Source organism: Podarcis muralis, chromosome 6 (genome assembly GCF_964188315.1).
Source record: "Podarcis muralis chromosome 6, rPodMur119.hap1.1, whole genome shotgun sequence".
In the NCBI taxonomy this organism is placed as follows: Eukaryota; Metazoa; Chordata; class Lepidosauria; order Squamata; family Lacertidae; genus Podarcis; species Podarcis muralis.
The window spans coordinates 57,192,098-57,213,722 of record NC_135660.1 but is presented as its reverse complement, the minus strand read 5'-3'; the positions used below and the strand labels follow the sequence as shown (position 1 = coordinate 57,213,722).

Below are 21,625 nucleotides of genomic sequence, written 5' to 3'. Positions count from 1 at the left end.
TGATTCAGCTCTACCATCCCTATTAAATGCTGCATGCCATTTTCTGGAATCCTTATACAGTTTCATACTGCATCATTTCTCCACCCATCCCCTTCCATTCTGGGAAATTAGCACTTTACATTTTATGCAGCAAATATTATGTTTGCCATAGCTACTCTGCTTCTGCACTAGGGCTCTTCTGAAATACAGTGGTACTTCGGGTTAAGAACTTAATTTGTTCTGGAGGTCCGTTCTTAACCTGAAATTGCTCAGGTTAAGCATCACTTTAGCTAATGGGGCCTCCCGCTGCTGCCGCCGCGCAATTTCTGTTCTCATCCTGAAGCAAAGTTCTTAACCCGAGGTACTATTTCTGGGTTAGTGGAGTCTGTAACCTGAAGCGTCTGTAACCTGAAACATCTGTAACCCGAGGTACCACTGTTTATAAACATGGGAAGGGCACATACACATTCCTTGGCAAGCTGCAAATGATCTAGGCATAAAATTCAATAAATATAACCAACAGGCTGAATAATTATTCTCAAAACTTCAACATGCCAAGTCAGCAGTTGTTCAATACCAAACAGCTGCTCTTACTTGCAGAACATTTTGACAGTGCACCTAAAGAGAATGGATTACCTGCTACGCCAAAAGGTCGCCGGAGCCCAGAGGTTAGCTTTCTTGTGTTGTTGTCTCTTAGTTCCATTCTGCCTACTCGTACGATCTGACAGACGAAACTGATTTTCTCTCTTTTCAGGTCTTTGCTGCCAAGGTCCTAGAAACATTAAGTTTTCATACCTTTACTTTGCAAACTGCACTTACATTTCCACATAAGATTACATAAGAAGAAATATCTTTTGAGGTGCTAGAGAAAACAGAAAGTGACCATTTCCCATTATTAGTTACAATCTACCCCCTGTTAGAATGCCTCCCCCCTTACAAAGCCAACAATTGCCACTGGATTACATAAGAAGAAAGATTATTTGCTATTTAGCCTTCTCAGTTTGCCATCCCTTCAACCGTTATTTGCATGACAAAAAAGTTTCATAACGATCAAGGAATACATTTACATGGAAATTTTTAAAATGACTAGAGAGTCCTGAACAATTCCTACTCATTTAAAAATGTATTTCCCACACAATAGTCAAAGAGTCTTCAGAAATGGTTCACGTGACTTTTTTTTCCCCAGTGCAAAAGCATCAAAAATCTTAGTGCCCTTAGCAGCTCAAAGAATTTCCTTCAGCATGTGTCAGAATTGAGCTAAAGCCACATGAAAGTCCATGTGGGTTCAAAACTAGGAGCAAGTGAAATACTGCCTATGAGACAGATATGGCCAATTAAAGCCACACTCGGATGCTACAGGAGTGCTGTGCTGAAGTGTATATACCAAGAAAGGAGGACCTTTATTAAAAAAAAAAGTCCAAAAACTAAATCCCCTCAGGGCATAATTCTCAGCACCCTATGCCAACGGTGAGCAGAGGGGGAAGTGGGTGGAACAACAGAGGCTGACTTTTGTACTAGGGCTAGGCGACATTTGGTTTTCAACATTGTGATATATCACCAGCTGAACATCACTATATACTGATATATCACAATGTCTGAAACAAGGAGGGAGCTATGTAGAGTCATTGGCTGGCTTCACAGTTTTCCCCACATTGTGATTTCTACATAGTACGCACATACACATCATGATTCGGGATATATTGCCAGGTCAAAAACAATTAAACCAATATCACAATATGGATGTCAAACCAGTTTTGGACGATATACCGCGCAGCCCTACTTTCTACTGTAGGCTACATTCCAGTGGTTCAAAAGCCAGAGGTTTCTGCACTCACACTTCTCTGCCCTCCATACAGGCAAGCATTAGTGCTCAAGGACACTTTATAGCTAGGGTAAAAGCACTTGCGGGGGGTACAGAGAAGTGCTAATGAGGGGTGTGGCCTGGGAAGAGTCTGAAGGGCCACATTTGGTCTCTGGGTCTGAAGTTCTCTATCTGCAGTGCAGAGCCATGCGGTCACGTTTCTTCCTCCCCAATAACTATGTTCTGCATGTGGTTCTGTGAGCTCTTGCTCACCTGATCATTCAAGTATCCCAGTCACAGCATCGCTAGCTGCAAGCAGCAGCTTTCTGCTTACACAGCTGTTTGCAACATGTGGCTACCGAGAGAGGCCAGGGGGACACGGTAGGGCTAAAGCACAGCTTTGCTCTTTCCTGTATATACCTATGCTCTGGAAGCAAGAAATGCATGAACGGGGCTTCTGTCTTCTCCTAACCCAGCTCCAGTCCTTGAAGGCAGAAGCTGGAAGGCAATCAATGCCCATTTCTGCACCAACCTGAGGCTGGTGTGCAGTGGAGCCAACCAAAGGAGACTTTGGCAGGAGCATGGGAAACGGCACTATACCGGATCAGACTGTTGGCTGATCTAACTCAGTACTGTCTTCACTAGCAGCCAAGCAGCTCTCCAGTCTTTCCCAGCCCTGGAAATGCCAGGGATTGAACCAGAGGTTCAACCACAGCCCTTTAGCAGTGCTCTGTAACAAAGCGATGGCCTTCCCCCGCTGGAGATTTCCTGTTGCCTCACAAACTATTGAAGCAATAGAATACCTCAAAAGTTGCAAACTTACCGTGAAGACTGCTCGAAGATTATGTAATCTATCTATGTCTTTTGGAAGCCCAGAACTCGACCACCTCACCAGATAATTCTCACTGCGTAAATAAACATATCAGTTTATCAGCTACATCACAATTTTACAAGCAAAAGCTAAATATGTCACATTGTGACACATTAAAACCTGCATTTTAACAAGCATACAGAGATTCTACTCAGCCAATATTGCCTCTGTTAGACAACAGTGTTTTGTACATGTGTAACATACACAAGAACACACATTTAAGCAGTAACAGGAACTAGGAATACATGGATTTGTTTCATTTTACATTCCATTTGGGCCGCAGAAGAAATGTGCTCTGGGCGAGTAAGGAGAATCCTGATGGATTCCTGCCCCCCCTGCATTACAAAAAAGGGCATGTTATCTGAAAGCTGAAAGAATTTAAATGGGCTTCTGAAGTTCAAGGTTTAGATTTTCTGTATCAATTCACGGTGCCATTTTTCCAGATGCTTGTCAAAATGCGAGCACTAGGCCCATTTATACTTGTAAATGTGCTGTGTGCTTTACAGCCTTCGTCTTTACTATCCTCAACAGGCATTTGTGATGTTCATCACTATAATTCCCACTTTAAAGGATTGAAGAGATAAATGCTGTACCCTCTCACTGAGAGGACTGCCATAGGAGTGTTTTGTGCAGCTCAGAAGAGAGCAGGGTGTTGAATGTATATCATGGGAACTGAAATTCTTTACTATCACCTTTTCTATATATCTTCAGGAAGATGTATTTCCCTGCCATTCACAAATAAAGTTTTTTTTTGGGGGGGGTTAAAGTAAAGAGTGTATATTCATATGACTAGTCCTGTGCCTTTGGGATTAGGCAGTCTCTAAACTAAAATATAACAGTTAACAAAGCAAACAAAACATTCCCGTACAGCACTGACCTGATAAACTTGGATTCTAAAGGATCATACAAAGACATAAGGACCTCAGCATCTTCTCCGATTTTGCAGACAACGTTTTTCAGGTTTACAAACAAGGCAAATGAAGGTGTCGCAGCAAATTTGGCTTGCCTACTAATGTCAAGATTCTGCTTTTGAGACTGAAACAGGAGAGAATTTTTAAGGAACTTACCAAGTACTCTATGATGACTAAGAAACAAACTGACCCACCACAATAAAAACATTTACATAAATCCAGCCCTGCAAATATTTGTGCATTTGGCTCCTGCTCACTAATCTGCTCCCTCTCCACTCTCACTCCATGCATCTTTCATGTGTCATAAGCAGCATGCAACTAGGCTAGAAACTGACAGGGGGGTAAGAGAAGGAAGGACAATTGCAGGGTTGGCAGAGCTGCCTTTCTTGGTCATTTACAAGCAAGACATCCATGCAGGCAAGTACCACATGCTGTGGTTGCTGCAAACCTTCTCTCTTCTCATTAGAAACAGGAGTCTCCCAGATCTAAAAGATTCAGAGAGGTAGGAAGCATAGCACTGCAAGGCTGATACAGTGGCAAGGGAAGGTTCAATTCACCAATTTTATCGTGCCCCAGGTGAGCAGACTAGTGACTAATTAAACCCTTGGAGGTTTTAAATCTATGATCTACGAATTCAAATGCTAAAAGCTACTGTGCCAACTAAAAAACTGCTTATGTTCCTTCAGGACTGTAGCAAAGGCTATAGCCAGGAGAAATGTGCAATGTGTTTTTTGAAAACATAACCTTGAAAGCCATTCACAATCTAAATGTCATTGCTAGTCCTTAACACCATTTACACATTTCATAATATATACTAGTATGCATTATGTTTCATTACTTTTTCCTCCAGCAGTCTTTCCTCCACTTGCTTGGAAGCTATTTCATGAGCTCTGAAAAGGCTGATGGTGCTGGTTTGCTCAGGATCCAATATATTGCCATCTTCGTCCCTTACCACTAGGTCTAAATCAAGAATTCTGTATGAAAAGGAAAACAACAGCAAGTGAATCAACAGCAATTTCTTATTAATCTGAACTAGACACAATTAAGCAGTTTGGTGCATTAAAATACTCTGGCTTTTTAGACAAAGCTACAGGAAGATTCATAAATTCCCTGGTTTAAACCAAGATCAGAACCCAACCAGTTACAGAAGCAGAAGGTGAATTCAAGGACTTTTCCAAATCTATGACATACGTCTATGATAAAGCTTAAATGAAGTTAGCTAACTCTGGTGTCCTAATAAATAATAATAATAAATTTATTTATACCCCGCCCTTCCCAGTTCAGAAAACCGGGCTCAGGTCGGCTAACAACAAATTTAAAACACTTAATTGATATTGACAACATGTGGTTACCGTATTTTTCGCCCTATAGGATGCACTTTTTCCCCTCCAAAAATGAAGGGGAAATCTGTGTGCGTCCTATTGGGCGAATACAGGCTTTCGCTGAAGCTTGGGGAGCGAGAGGGGTCAGTGCGCACCGACCCCTCTCACTCTCCAGGCTTCAGGAAGCTATCAGCAAGCCTGGGGAACCCGTGGGAATTCCCGCAGGGCTCACCACGCTGCGGATAGCAGCCTGCCACCCAGCGGGTGGGGCGCCCTGAAGCAGAGCGCCCCGCGCGCCAGGCAGATATTGGCCAGCCCCACAAACTTGGGGGACAGCGGGGAGGCGCAGCGCCGCCATCCTGCTGTTCCCCGGCCTGGTTTTGTGGGGGAAATAAAGGAAAAAATTTTTTTCTTTATTTCCCCCCCAAAAAAAACTAGGTGCGTCCTATGGGACGGAGTGTCCTATGGGACGAAAAATACGGTAATTGATTACAAATCATATATTGGACTATAAATCTTGTATGATATAATAATGTTGGGAGGGTTGCAAATCATTTGTAGCCAGTCTTCAAATGTTTAAATAATCTATCCAGAGCCAACTTACCCAAATGTTTGTTACTGCAATTGGAATTTGAATCAATTAATTGGTGAAAAGTTAGTAAGCTTAAGCACAAAAGTTACAAAATCAGCAGTACATCTCCAGCTTCAAATACTGCAAACAGCCTTCACTTAACAATTTGAATGCAAAAAAAGGTCTCAAGGTAATCTTCTTAGGTAATATTTTTTACAAACATTCGCTACAGAAAGCATATATTGAAAATGACATGGCTGTTTCTCTTAATTTGAGTTCGTAAGTCCCAATGAAGGAGCCCTCAAAAACAATATGTTTCACACAAAACCTGATGTTAAAATTCGCTCTCATAAAAAGTTTGGCAAAATACTTACAATGTCTATAATTATTTAACAGATCCAATTTCTGGAAAAACTTTTTTGTCCCAATTCCTATTTGCTGCACTGGTGTGTTAGTTTTTGCTGTCTTTGAGAAAACTTGCTAGCCAAATCTCAGCCCTTTGGTAAACAGAGGTTAGATCGTACTCTAGGAATTTATTTGGACAGTAAGTAACATGAAACATACATCTCTAATACGGAAGACTGGAAGCTTTCTTCGAAAAAAGTAAGAGAACAGATATGAAATTTTCAATAGGTTGGAAGTGGTCTGAACACAGATTTGTTCCATTCCAAGACATTTCTTTTCAGAGCACCGAGTGTTCAAACCAATCCCATCATATCAAAAACATTACATCTGTCTTCACCTTAAAGTTCAGATTCTCTCAGTTCTAAGATTAAAAGAACTTCCAAGGGTGAAGACCAGCATAACATTTATACCTTAGTAGGGCTAGGTTGGAAATGAACTAATTATGTTTTATCTCAGCACACATTTCCGCTCAAGTTCTGAAAATACCAACTTTTCACATTTGCAAGAGAAGCCAGTTATGGCTAAGGGACTGCAAATCTTTTTATATCATGTCTGCCTTTACCTTCAGGATCTTACATTCTTACAGCCAAGGAAGAATAAGTAATGGCTAATTAATAATACAGTGCTAATCATAGGATTGAAGAGTTGGAAAGGACTAATAAGGAATTCAGGTGCTGAGTTATGACCACTACATAGCCAAAATGGGGTTATAGAGAAATGAAAAGTCAGCTTGGGGAATCCCTAAGGTTTACAGAAGCTGAAAAAAATATAGGGGGGAAACTAAGAAGCCAACCCCCCCCAAATTATCTAATGAAGACTGCACATGATCAGTGGTCACAGAATGCCATGTCTGTCTGTCAGGGGCAGAAAGCCCAAGGCAAGGTAAAATGAAATGGATTATCCGGAGGGGGGGGAAGCATGACTGGTAGACTAGAACATTGAACAGGAGTACCCCACAATGCAACAGTTTCTTGCAGGTTTATACAAGTTATATGCATATGACTTCTACGTACAAAAAGAAAAAAGAAAAGGCTGTGCATTTCAAACAACATCACAAACCTGTTTCCGTAGTCAATTTTGGCAGTGACTTTCTTTTTAAGTTCCTTGAGCTCATCCTGGGGTAGGGTTCCAGAGAGTATTTGTGACCTCCATTCAATAAGATCATATATCATGTGCCTTACATTATGGAACATTTCTCTGTTATCTTGCTGTAAAAGAGGAAAACAGTACGCATTTAGTTCTGTTATACTTCATTATGAAGAAGACCAATAACAGCCAAAGTGGTACAGCAGCAAAAGTGCTGGGAGTTGGATTTAAAAAATAATAATAAACAAGTATCGATTCAGTATTCTGTTTTTATCCTCGGGGTGCGAATGCTATTGGACCTGCCTCTCAGCCTCCTTACAGCCTTGCAATGTGGGTAAACTGTCCGCCTTGCAAGGCATTTGGAGCTTTCTCTGCCTAGCCTCCAAGCCCAGAAAAGGTGCTAGGAATCCACAACTTAAGAGCTTACCAGACTGAGGAAAGACCATGAGGCTGAAGATGAGTATCTGCACCCGCACTCTGCCCCATAAGCCGCCAGGTTCTCATAGCAGCATGAAGGCAGCATGCAGGCATATTCCTCAGATACAATTTGGGAAGGGGCTTGCCCACTCTGGGGAGGGGGTTTAAGTTTTATGCATTTCTGCTTACCACAGAGTTCCCCCCCCCAATACCCCTGGACCTCCCTTTCATTCGCGGGTGGCCCAGTTTAGAACACAAAGTTGTCAGCACTCAGCTCTTGAATTCAGCATTAGCAGGAGCAAGTGTAGTTAGAGGCTGGAATTTATAACTGCTGTGTGTCTGTTTGTTTCTTCAGAATAGTCAAAGCAGTTTTTAAAACACAACTCGGAGAAACCAGACCGATGCAAAAGTGAATTTTCTCAGTTCCTTACATTTGGGTTTTCATTTGCAGCAACACAAGGAAATACTCAGGAACAATATTATATATACACACAAACATGTTAAATGCATGCAGGTGTGCTCAGCCAAATGCATGTGTGAATCAATAACAGAATGAAAATTATAAGCATTTTGGCAACCCAAATTTCTAGAAGGAAGAGGGAAGAAAGAGAATGGCCTTTTTGTTCATATAGAGACATATGAGGTTACCGTATACTATATATCAAACCTACTGATCCATCTACCCTAGAACGGTTCACTCCAACTCACAATCGCTCTCCACTCCACTTGAGACAGCTGCAAGTTTCTTTTTAAACACAAGATGATGAGAATGGAACCTGGGAGCTTTGACAGGCAGAGTCTGCATATAAAAGGAGTGCCAATCTGGCCAGTGAGCCCAATTTGATCCATAGGTCAGAGGTTCTCCATTGCTGGTATATATCCTTGAACTACTGGCACCATGGCCATTGTAATATTTTTGACTGGTGTAGCTTGGCTGATTTTGTGAACTGAGCTACAGGCTTTTTCAAGGACCAATGGTACAGGACCCTCAAAAATGAATCTTAGGAAACCTTCTATACTTACAATATAGAGATGCCGCCATATTGTAGACCATTCCCGTAGCGTGGTGGTAACCTCCTGAATGAGTGGTAGTTCGCTGGGTATAACAGTTTCATGTTGTCTAAGAATCAAGCAAACATAGAATGTCATTCATATAGAAGAAGAGGAAAAAAGGAAGGGAAATGTAATTGCATTCTAATTACATCAGCTGTTAGATACCAATGCCGAATTGTGCTGTTCTACACAACCTACCCAATTCTTTTTGGTATAAAAACTCATAATCACAACTTTAAAAAAAAAAATCATTTCCAACATTATAAAATGGGTACACGCTTGAGAGAGTAAGTATTTGGTATTCATAAGCACACAGACACACACACACACAAACCCGCCAACTGCACATCACCTGTCATTACAAGGGATTCTGTTCAAACCCAAACACTGCTAGTTTCAAGGACAAGAAAAGCTATTTTGCAAGTCCTCAGTGTTTGCGCCTCTAAATTACTACATTTAAATAAAGCATCATCTGAGTACTATACAACTACCATACTACACAGTATGTCTAAAGTATGGTGCTTACTGAAGGAGCTATGCAATCAGTCAGGAAGGTGTCATTATGCAGTAATCAAATGATTAGCGCTTTCATAATTTACATATTTAAAAAGGCATAAAAATAAACCAGGCACAGAAGAATAGTCATTTTACATTCAGGCTTGTATCTGGCAAAGCCTTTGGAGGGTGTAGATCTTATACTTTTTGCTTGATGGATTCTTTTAACCCGTGCCAGCTAATGGGATTTCTGTGGACCCCAGTGGCTGTTTAAATCATCTGTAAACCTTATCTTAGGCAAACCTGAACCACCTCCTATTCCATACAGCCCTCAAGAATTATGGAGTGAGCTGTCCTGCAGTATTTTATCACAGCCCCTTTCCTTTTTATTTTAATTTATATTTAACTTACTTAGCCAGGAGTGACCAGATTCCCATCAGCCCCAGACAGCATGGTCAATGGTCAGGGATGACCAGAGGTGGGAATCCAGCCCAAGGGCAACACATTAGCTACCTCTGTACTAAAGTATTGGGATCTGGTGTATTCCTATTGAAATCATGGCATCAGAGCCAGAAGGGACCCCATGGAAACTACTAAACATCTAAACTAGCTGAGGTCCAGCAACTTCTCAAAATCAGATGCATAAAGTAACTTTAAATTTATCAAATAGGCAAAATGCTACTTTTGTGCTTATACTACTGCAGAAGCACTGAATCATATTTGTGTGTGTGTGTGTGTGATTTTAATCTTGTACATTCCATTGCAAATGCACACATATGCACACTACAGAGCAACTCGGGGGTCCACTGGACCCAAATAGTAAATCTTACCTGAGCGGTTTAATTCCACTCCATGTTAACACAGGCGTTATTATTCTCATAATGCAAACCTTCAACACTGATTTCAGCCTTTATTAGAGTGCTGGGATAGACTGTACGACCTCAGTTATCTACCATGTGCCCTATTTTTCACCTATATGATTTTATGCATCTGCTTTGTTGTTGTTTTTTCTCTTCTGTTACGAGCTCCCTAATTTACGTATAGAGTTTCCTGTTCTCTAGTTCTGTGTTCCTTTCAGAACAACTGGATTGGAGTACAAAGTTTTAAATCAAAGACACAGTTTGTACCATATGCCATCTCATTCAGAAGTAGATGCCAGCTGCTTTGACAGACACATGTGTCCAGAATCTTGGGATGGCAGCACAAGCAACAGCTTTTAGCCTCTCCTGCGGTCCCCAGGATTTATCTCCAATCTACGTTTTCCTGTCACAATCCCAAGTATTCTCTCTCTCTTAAGCTATCACGTCTCACCAACACTTCCTGTGACTATCAGGTCAAGGTCCATGTGCTTGGCTGGTCTTTTCGGTCAGCCCCTTAAGAGGAAGTCCACTGTGTTACAGTCTACAAGTCCATGGAACCCTGCTATTTCACACAGAACTGGCAAAAAAAGTCACAAGCAAATAACAGCTGAAGCTAGAAAAATATTGCTTTGAAAATACTCTTCTCACATCAATGAGACTTTCCTTGCAAACATAAAAAATGTCATAAATCCTTTCAAAAACTGAAATGAACTCAAGATGAGTTTCAAGAGAGTTACTGGGTAAACTGGCCGTTATCTTCTTTTTTATTTTTTCCCCCAAATTTTTTTAGACAAACAAACAAACAAACATATATCTTAACTGTACTTAATCCAATCTTAATAACATTGTTAAGTGACTTCCTCGAATCCCCCTGGCTGAGAATATCATTGTAACAGTTTTCCAAAACCAATTTTCTCATAAAATTAACTTAATCACTTAACATCTTTCTTTCTTTCTTTCTTTCTTTCTTTCTTTCTTTCTTTCTTTCTTTCTTTCCATTTTATCTTTAAACATATTATTCTCTAACATTACATATTTAAATCCTAAGCCTATCTGGTATTTGCAAGTTTTTCCAGTTAAATTATCTTAACATATTTAACTAAATAGTCTTTGAATTTCATCCATTCCTCCTGGTACTCCTCCTCCTTCTGGTCGCGGACTCTTCCAGTCAGGTTGACTAGCTCTGAAAAGTCCATCATCTTCATCTGCCATTCCTCCACTGTTGGGACTTCTTGTGTTTTCCAATTCTTAGCTAACAAAATTGTAGCTGCAGTTGTGGCAAACAAAAACAATCTAACATCTTTCTTGGGCAATTCCAAACCTGTTATTCCAAGAAGAAAGTCCTCTGGTTTCTTAATAAATGTATATTTCAACATTTTTTTCATTTCATTATAAATCTTCTCCCAGAAGTCTTTCACCTTGGGGCAGGTCCACCACATATGATAAAAGGTACCTTCTTTTTCTTTACATTTCCAGCATAAATCATCACTATTATGATATATCTTTGCCAATTTTACAGGGGTTAAGTACCATCTATACATCATTTTCATAATATTTTCCTTTAACACCGTACAAGCAGTGAACTTGACCCCTTTCCTCCACAATCTCTCCCAATCTTAAACAACTGGCCATTATCATTCATGCTTTCATTCAACTAGTTATCTCAAAACCACTGCTACCGTACTGATTCATATAAACCCTAGACCACAAAGAAGTGTGATTGTCCATTCTCTACTTGTTCCTTTGCCCCCACCCTAATCTTTGAAAGAATAAACCTTAGACTTAATTTCCTGTGCATCGTCATTTATTTATCTAATGTGCAAAGAAGCCATTATGAAAATATCTGTTAATTTTGTAACTTACCCTTTACCTTCAACTATTGCTTCCTTAAGCTGTATATAGGAGGAGGGAAATATGCCCTTAAACAAGAAAAATAAATGTATTATTGCTGGGGGAGGGGGTTCTGAATGACCAATAAAGTTCAGAATTACATTTCATTAGATATTACATAGTTATACATCCCTGAAAGATGATTTATAATTATAAGAACAAGCCTAGGCAAGCCAGGGGGAGGAGGAATTCAGAAGTATTTACTTTCACTTTATACTAACTAGACGAGGTTAGCATTGTACGTGAACCCAACTAACTGGTTTAATCATAATCATAGTTACTTGAAACAAACCTGTTTTAAATCATGGGGCATTTCAAATAACAACAGCTTGAGGTTAGGACAGAATGCTGAACTGTCGTTAACTGAAATCTAAACCAAAAGCTTCTGATATTTTCATTGGAGGACCATTATTAGAAGAGCAGAGGGGAAGTAGGATGGTACATATATTGATCAGTGGTGGACCTTGGGGTCTCAAATTTCAGCAGAGGCCTGTGTGATGCCAAAATTCAATGCCTGCTACCCCACTGCTCATGCGCCATTCTAAACACAGTGGTACCTCAGTTTACGAACTTAATTCATTCCGGAAGTCCGTTCTTAAACCAAAACCATTCTTAAACTGAGGCGCGCTTTCCCTAATGAGGCCTCTCGCCACCGGTGCCTTCCACTGTTCGGATTCCGCTCTTAGACCAAGGTAAAGTTCTCAAACCAAGACACTATATACGGTTTTGCAGAGTTTGTGAACCAAATCGTTCTTAAACTGGACTGTTCTTAAACTGAAGTACCACTGTAATAGAAGTAAAATGAAATACAGTGGAACCTCGGGTTGCGGAGGTAATCTGTGACGGAGGCACGTCTGCAACCTGCAGCATTTGCATCCTGAAGCGCCGCATCTGCGCAGGTGCCAGTGCGATTTGGCACTTCTGCGCATGCGCAAAGCACAAAGAACAGATCTCCAGAACAAATTAAGTTCTTAACCCGAGGTACCACTGTACCACCTAGGTCAGCCAACAAGGTGAGTTCAGCTGACAGGATTCATATAAACTGCCCACTTACATTTTAATACCTATGGAGTTTCTTGAAAGAGAAGCTACTGAAACTCAATTTTAATTAAAATTAAAATTCACAACCAGCAAGTTATAAACTATTCCTCTTACCAACCTACAGTGGTACCTCGGGTTAAAAACTTAATTCATTCTGGAGGTCCGTTCTTAACCTGAAGCACCACTTTAGCTAATGGGGCCTCCCGCTGCTGCTGCCGTGCCGCCTCCACGCGATTTCTGTTCTCATCCTGAGTCTGTAACCTGAAGCATCTGTAACCTGAAGCGTCTGTAACCCAAGGTACCACTGTATTTCTATAAACAAAATATGTAAGCATGTGTGAAGGCTAACCACCACCCATTTTTGTAGTGAAAGACAGAAAATATCACAAAGCTACTTATTGTTTTTCAAAAAGCAAATTCTATTTCAGAGCAACCCATTATTTTAACAGCATTATCGACAAACTTTTTTCTAATTTCCCTTTCAGTAAAAAGTTTCGAAAGGAAATAGAATATCTTAAGTAGTTACTATGAAAAACCTAAACCATCAGACACAAAAAAAGGAATTTGCTACTATGGAAACGAAATACTTACTTTTTTGGATTTTTTCCTTAAAGTATAACCTCTGTACCAACCTAGAAGAAAAGATTTCTTAATAAACTTTTATAAACTAATTGGTAGACAACATACACCCACAATCCACACACATCTTCATGTAAAGTACAGATATATTACAATTCACTGTAATACATTGTATACAATTTGTATACAATTCATTGTATATATTACAATTCATAAATGGCATCAATCCCACATAACCAGTCCTTCAAAAGTGGTATACAACCGTAATAGCCACCCATGGTGCAATTAGCATGTCAGTTTTTCAATCCACAAATGGCGTCTTCCTCTTTTATAACAGTGAATTTGAATGCTTGGTCCCAAGTAGTTTAGTGGCTCAAATACCAGTACCAGCACTCTGAACTTGACTCAGAAGTGAATAAACAGCCAGTGCAGCTGGTCCAGAACTGGAGTAAAATGGCACAAAGGCTTTGACCCAACAAACATCCAGGCTGGTGCATTCTGCACTAGCTGACACATCCAAAACAGACTTCAAAGGAAGCCACACAAAAAGTACATTACTATAATAATATAATATAATTTGTTATTTATATCCCACCCACCTGGCTGGGTTTCCCTAGCCACTCTGGGCGGCTCCCATTAGAATATTAAAAACACGAGAAAACCTCAAACATTAAAAACTTTCCTAAACAGGGCTGCCTTCAGATGTTTTCTAAAAGTCAGGTAGTTTAACCTGGTATAACCACAGGATAACCAGAATACTGTATACAATCCTACATATGGCCGCATCATATATTTATATAAGTGGCATTGCAATACCCACCATCTACCAGAAGTGTAAAAGAATGCTTTTCACCTGACCATATTTGGATTCTGTATGTATGGTCAGTCCAGTGGTCTGATTAATAGCACTAAAAACAGCTTGAAACATCCAGTCATTAGTGTTTATGCATTTAAAAATGTCTTTTATCTGCCTTGATCCTTCTGATGGTGATTGGTGGCCAATCCCAGTGAACAGAGCATGGATTTGCCATGTAGCTGCATGCAAGACTCTACCATGCACCTGGTGTAGACATTTCTGAAGGCAGCTTAAATATTTGATGCTTATGGAAGTGGTCTGTTTGTGTGAGTAGTGCAATGTGTGTGGCAGATATGCACAGATGTTCATGTTTCCAGTCCTGTGATTTAGAAAAACCAATAAACCACCACCATTAGCCATATTGTGTGCTTAATCTAGCTGCTGCTGCTGCTGCTACTACTACTACTACTACTACTATTTCTACATAAATCTAGCTGCTGCTGCTACTACTACTACTATTTCTACATAAATCTGTATGCCCCCCCCCCCTAGACCTGTAGATCTCAGGGCAGTTTACAACATAAAATTACAATGTTTTTTAAAAAAACACAAAAGTACACAATAAAAGGACAAATAAACCAATAATCCTCCCTTCCACAACACGTGTAAAAGGGCATCGGATGTCCATCAGCCCAAGGCCTGTTTAAAGAGGAATGCTTTCGCCTGGCGCCTAAAAGTGTATAATGAAGGTGCCAACTGAACCTCCCTGGGGAGAGCATTCCACAAATGGGAAACCACCGCAGAGAAGGCCCATTCTCCTGTTGCCACTCTCTGGACCTCTTGTGGAGGAGGCACACGAAGAAGGGCCTCAGAGGATGATCACAGGATCCGGGTCAGTTCATATGAAGAGAGGCGGTCCTTGAGGTATTGTGGTTCTGCACTGTTTAAGGCTTTATATACAATCATGTATATATTAGCTTTTCTGTGAATGGGTGCGATAAAAATTTCTTTCAACCCTACAGGGCAGCCTTTCCCACGCCTGTGTCTTCAGATCTTTGTTGGACTACAACTCCCATCATCCACGACCAGTGATGCTGCCATCAGGATGATGGGAGTTGTCTCTGCCTCCCTCCCTCCCCCCCCCCTTTTTATCCTGCAGTCCTTTTGACTGTGAAACAGTCTGGTGGGCAGGAAAGAAGAGATCCTATATCCTTTCTCAGGTATATGTGGGTAATTAGCCGAGGCAGACAGTCCCTCTACATAGCCTGCACAAAAGCATGGTTTTAATGGGAAGAAATTAGCGGTGTAGATACATAATGAAACAGAGTGGTCGTTTTTTATAATCTTTGTTGTAAAATTTGTCTGTGGCCTCTCCAGAGGATCAGTGGGTGGGGGAAAGGACCCATATTTACTGAGAATGACAGGCAGAGCAGTTTACAATGCAGGTTTGCTTGCCAGTTTTGTGCTGAATTGGTTAGCGTTTGTATGGAAGATTCCTCCCAATTTGGCGCAGCACTATCACTCTTTGTGAATGACTATTATGTGTGATGGGTGTTTTTGGTTTTTGGTTTTTTGATTAAACAGTCACACTAAAGCAGAATGGGCTTGGTAGCAATAAAAGCACATAATGCTGATCGCTTGCAGATGTGTTGTGGATCGGGGTGGGGTGGGGGTGGGCAGAGTGAATGAGAAATTACCTCTTTGTTTCCCTGCAATGACATCCTGCCTCCACAAATGTGAGAGATGTTTTGATGGGCTGAAATAATTATACTACAATGGGGATGTCAGTGGGGAAGATTTGTAAAGCTAGATGAAGAAAGGGGAGATGTGCTTATGGCACCTTTACTCCCAAGTGCTTTGGAGAAGGGACATTTGCACTGCTGTAAGGCAATACAAAAAAAAAAAAAAAAAACCAACAAAAACCAACTTGATAAAATCTACTAACTTAAATACCCATCCAGTCATCAGCAAATATATTTGTTTCAGTTGCTATCTGTGATGCTAATCAGACAAACAGGATTATCTACTCTATCTGCGTTATAAGGCACATAAAGGTGTAGAAAGTGCTGCCGGGTGCAGCTCATCAAAAGTAGTAGAAGAAGAAGAGTTTGGACTTGATATCCTACTATATCACCACCATAAGGAGTCTCAAAGCGGCTAACATTCTCCTTTCCCTTCCTCCCCCACAACAAATACTCTGTGAGGTGAGTGAGGCTGAGAGACTTCAGAGAGTTGTGACTGGCCCAAGGTCACCCAGCAGTTGCATGAGGAGAAGCGGGGACGCAAACCCAGTTCACCACATTATGAGTCTCTTAACCACTACACCACGCTGGCTCTATAAAGTAGGTTTATAAGCATCTGTCTAGCTGTTGGAACCGAGAGCTGCTCTGCACTGAGGGTAACTAAGAAGAAAAGGGAGAGATATTGAGCTGCAAAAGAGCTTTTGTTTAGCGAAGGAGGTCTTGTTGCCTTTCTTCTAGCAATACTTGGCCCACCAAGGATACCTTTCCCAGACAAACAAACACAGGCTTACTCACTACATAGGGTCTCTATATCTTCATTTAAACATCAAATCATAGTTTGAAGTTCTGGTATAAGAGCAATCTATGTTTTAAGCAAGCCAGTGTTTGCTGCCTTCAGGTGCAACAGCCAACTGTGGTCAGTTTAGAAAATCTCTGGCGTGACTCTTCTCAGGTCCACTTTCACAGTTAATGAAAAGCCAGAGATTGACATTAAGTCTGAACGAAGACTATTCATCAATAGTTGAATTTATGCTGCTTCTCTATTTGCATATTTCATTGTCATGAGGCAGCATGCAACAGCTAAGCCTGGCTTTTGAAAATCGCATAAAACAAATGAGGTAGAGAGAGCATGCCTTTCAGTATCAAGTGTGGTAGAGACCCCTTACTGTGCATTTTATGCAAGTAGTCTTTCTAGGGTTGTAAAGTGTCACTTGGAACAGCGCAACTGCATCCTTCATTTGTATCTGAAAAGGTCAGAGGAAAAAGCTAGAGGAAGAGGAAGCAAACATACATATTGATGAGAAAGAAAATAAGGTCTCAGTCCTGAAAGGAGCAGGCAGGGAGCGGGGGAGGGGAGCGAATCAATAAAACTTATGCACCTGCAACTGTTAAGCAGCTGTGGTGTTTACTATTTACATCCAGGGGATTGAAAGCAGATCAAATATAAAGTCAGACAAGGAATGCTGAACGGTAGATAGAAATAAACACAGTAAATTCTTACTTTAGTTGTTCAAATGTCAGACATGGACTGTGGAGACTTGGTTCAAAACTGAGCTCTGCTATGAAGCTTACTGGGTTGCCTTGGGCCAATCACTCTCAGCCTAACTTACCTCACAGACTTCTGTGGGGATAAAACGGCAAGAATCCTGCCTTAAGCATCTTGGGGAAAAGGTGTAATATAAATACAAAATAAATATTAATAAAGGATTATATAGGTCAAAGACAACCTTCAAATATTTGGGGGGAAGAGGAGATTATACACATATCGCTGTATATAAAAACTAATACTTCTTTAAATCCACTTCTTAAGAAACGTTCCCTGAATTCGGAAAACCTAATTAACTACGGGCCAGTTGCTAATTTCCCTTCCCTGAGCAAGTTTCTAGAGCAAATGGTTGCAGACCAAATCCAGGCACTTTTGGAAGAAACTGATTTCCTGGATCCATTTCAATCAGGGTTTTAGGCCCAGTTTTGGCACAGAAACTGCTTTGGTAGCACTGTATGATCTCAGTCGAGAGAGACACACAAGGGAAACATGTCCCTGTTAATTCTCCTCCACCTCTCAATGGCTTTCCATACCATTGACCATAGTATCCTTCTCAAGACTCTCCAAACTAGGGGTGGGTGGCACCGCTTTGCGGTGGTTCCAGTCCTACTTGGATGGTCGTTCCCAGAGGGTGTTGCTTGGGGAATGCTTTTCAACCCCATGGAGCCTTCAATGTGGGGTTCCACAGGGCTCAATCCTATCCCCTATGTTGTTTAACATCTACATGAAACCACTGGGTGGAGTTATCTGAAGGTTTGGAGTACACTGTCAGCAGTATGCTGACATCACTCAGCTCTATTTCTCTTTACATCTGCAGGTGAGGCAGTGGAAGTGCTGGACCAATGTCTTGCCTCGGTAATGGACTGGATGAGAGCCAACAAACTGAAGCTCAATCCAAATAAGACAGAGGCACTGTTAGTGGGTGGTTCCCTAGACTGGATGGGTGGGAGATCGCCTGCTCTTGCTGAGGTTACACTTCCTCTGAAGGAGCAGGTTTGTAGCTTGGGGGGTACTCCTGGATCCTTTGCTGTCACTCGAGGCTCAGGTGGCCTCAGTGGCCTGGAGTGCCTTCCATCAGCTTTGGTTGGTTGCCCAGCTATGCCCCTATCTGGACAGGGATAGCCTAACTACTGTAGTCTATGCTCTGGTAACATCAAAGTTAGATGGCAATGCATTATATGTAGGGCTGCCTCTGAAGACAGTTCAGAAACTGCAGCTAGTGCAGAATTTAGTGGCCAGGTTGCTCACCAGAGCAAGATGGCTTGAGCATATTACAGCGAACTTGGTCAGACTGCACTGGCTACCAATTAGTTTCTGGGCCCAATTCAAAGTGCAGGTTTTGACCTATAAAGCCTTGAACAGCTCAGGACCGCAATACCTCAAGGTATACCTCTTTCCACATGAACCTACCCAGATCCTGAGATCGTCTTCTGAGGCCCTTCTTCATGTGTCTCCTCCTCGAGAGGGATGACAACACGAGAACGGGCCTTCTCTGCAGTAGCTCCCTGTCTGTGGAATTCTCTCTCCAGGGAAGTTTGCCTGGCATCTTCCTTATGCACCTTTAGGCACCAGGTAAAAACATTCTGTTTTAACCATGCCTTTGGTTGATTTGATTGACATCCTATGCCCTTTTTAAAATGGGGGAGGGGTGTTGGGGGAGGGGTTATTGGGTTGTTGTTGTTATTTTGATTATGGATTTTGTGGTTTTATATTTTGATTTTATTCTGTACACCGCCCTGAGACCAGGGGGTATAGTACAGTGTATAAATTCAATACATAATACATAATAATAATAATAATTAACTTCATTTTGAAAGGGACGCAAATAAAATATTGGGTTTTTTTAGGACAGACCACACAGCAGAGACTTACAGTTTAGAAGATAAGTATCTTTTATATTTCAGCATTCAAAATTAACTCCCTTTAAAAGGACCTTGTATATTATCTGAAGTCTGAGGGTTTCTTAGGGATATCTTACCATTCTAACCACTCAACAGATGCTACTAGAGATCCATACAAATTAAGCTGCACAAATATCAATCTTTGGGGGGGGAGGTTGAGGGGGAGGGAGGGAAAAAGAAAAATTTGCATCTTAGAAAGGTTATTCTTCAGCTATCACAAGCCTGCTCGTTTAATGTGCAGTAACTGTTAATTCTTTGCCCATTTAAATACTTCAATATTTCATTAGGTTTCAAAATAGAACTCATCTGCTAAAACAGGCAGGCACATAAAACCCAAACGCTGGCAGTCATGACGGGAAGAAGAATGGTTTCGGAAGAAACATTTGTTCCACTTGCCTTCATGTGTCTCCAATATGTGGACGGTGTCTCCTATTTGTAAAGACAGCTCATCTGGGCCCCTGGCATCATAGTTGTAGAATGCTAGAGGGAGGGAAAAGTCAAGTTTTTAGCATCAAAAATACTGCCAAAAGAAACCCACCAGCTAATTAGAATTTTTTTAAAAAAGTAACATTTCAGTTTTATTTTGTTGGCACAGCTGAAACCACTATCTGCGTATAAGAAGCCCCTCTGGAATTTAACCAGTGTAACTGCATGTATCACCACTTTTCATTAAAAAAAAATGATCACAAAGCAATTATGGATTGAATAAGCAGCATCTTCTCCCACATGTTCCTTCAAGAGAGGCTCATTCTATGGATTTGTCCTACCCTCTGAAACTTTGCGACGGAACACAGGATCATACAGAAAGAAGGAGTGCTAAATGTATAAACTGGTCCTGTGTTATTTATTTATTCATTATTTACATTTTTTTTAAAAATGTATTTTACTTCTTTTACTTGCTCAAGGTGACAAAGACCAACAAAAATTAAAACCACCATACAAAATGGTATTACCGTATTTTTTGCTCTATAAGACTCACTTTACCGTATTTTTTGCTCTATAAGACTCACTTTTCCCCTCCTAAAAAGTAAGGGGAAATGTGTGTGCGTCTTATGGGGCGAATGCAGGCTGCGCAGCTATCCCAGAAGCCAGAACAGCAAGAGGGATTGCTGCTTTCACTGCGCAGTGATCCCTCTTGCTGTTCTGGCTTCTGAGATTCAGAATATTTTTTTTCTTGTTTTCCTCCTCCAAAAACTAGGTGCGTCTTGTGGTCTGGTGCGTCTTATAGAGCGAAAAATATGGTTCATAGCATCGTAAGTTTCAATTGTCAACAAGCATTGAGCAAGGAGAAGAATGGAAGTATTTAAGAGCTGGTCGTCACAAGTACTCCAAAACAAGAACATCTGTCCTGTGCCTAATGTCTTTAATTAAATGACCGATCTGAAAGGAAGTTCCAGAAGCTCAACACCATAGAAGAGAAGGTTCTCTTCCACTAACCACAGCACTGATGGCAATGAGATGCAGGCCAGGGCTTCTGACAAACGTGAGTGGGTATGCAGGACCATTTATGAGCTGCTGTTTTGAATATTATAATTACTTATAGTTGTTTTATTGTGTATTTATCAATATTATACAACTCTTAAAGGCCAAGGCATTATAATTGTGATATTCTTATCTGCAAGTGTGATGTTCTATTGTCACATTTATTACTGTTCTTTATTGTTTTGTAAACCACTTTGGGATACACTTCAATGGAAAGCAGCACAGAAACTCAATCAGTGAAAATGGTTGTAAGATTTGATATGTGCCCTAACAAGGGCGTGAATGGAGCAGACAGGGTGCAAAGAGAAGAAAATGGGAGTTTTTAAAAACCTAAAACAGTTTACTTTTTGTCCACACACGCTTCCTCGGGAACAGGTGCAGTTGGTGTGTCAACCTAAGCTGTGCAAGAGCATTTCTCTATTGCTCATTTTATTGAAGAGATCTTACTAGGCAAGTTACAAGATTTCTAAATGTTGCTATTTTCCTTAAATAATCAATGATTGTTTTGCCATTTCTCTTTCCACCTTGTTATGCATTCTATAATCTGCTACTTTTTATTTGTACTCAATGGGCCATAAGTAAAATAATATTGGAGCATGCCTAGCCACAGCTATCACATCCTGACTGCTTAAGAGTAGAGCAGAATCCAGGAGCACTCTAAAGCTATGAATCTACCGTATTTTTCACCCTATAGGACGCACTTTTCCCCCTCCAAAAATGAAGGGGAAATGTGTGTGCGTCCTATGGGGCGAATGCAGGCTTTCGCTGAAGCCTGGAGAGCCCCACCGCCAGCCCCACAAGCTCGGGGGACAGCGGGGAGGCGCAGCGCGCCTTTCCTGCTGTCCCCCGACTTGGTTAGAAGGCTGGCGGGGGAGGA

General features: G+C 41.0%; 1 protein-coding gene across 5 annotated transcripts in view; it reads right to left on the bottom strand.

The window, feature by feature from the left end:
* DOCK1 (dedicator of cytokinesis 1) overlaps window positions 1–21,625 on the bottom strand; it is a 359,595-nt gene that overhangs the window by 298,441 nt on the left and 39,529 nt on the right. For 3 of the 5 annotated variants that reach the window (XM_077930360.1, XM_028729952.2, XM_077930363.1), the window contains exons 2-10: window positions 19,663–19,746; window positions 13,294–13,334; window positions 11,635–11,690; window positions 8,387–8,483; window positions 6,920–7,068; window positions 4,401–4,536; window positions 3,529–3,686; window positions 2,604–2,685; window positions 616–751 (exon numbers count right to left, since the gene is read on the bottom strand). In XM_077930360.1, coding sequence (XP_077786486.1) covers window positions 616–751; window positions 2,604–2,685; window positions 3,529–3,686; window positions 4,401–4,536; window positions 6,920–7,068; window positions 8,387–8,483; window positions 11,635–11,690; window positions 13,294–13,334; window positions 19,663–19,746 — 939 coding nt within the window. Of the gene's footprint in view, window positions 1–615; window positions 752–2,603; window positions 2,686–3,528; window positions 3,687–4,400; window positions 4,537–6,919; window positions 7,069–8,386; window positions 8,484–11,634; window positions 11,691–13,293; window positions 13,337–16,985; window positions 17,008–18,808; window positions 19,070–19,662; window positions 19,747–21,625 lie in introns of those variants that run through there. The other 2 variants (XM_077930362.1, XM_077930361.1) reach the window with 2 other exon arrangements.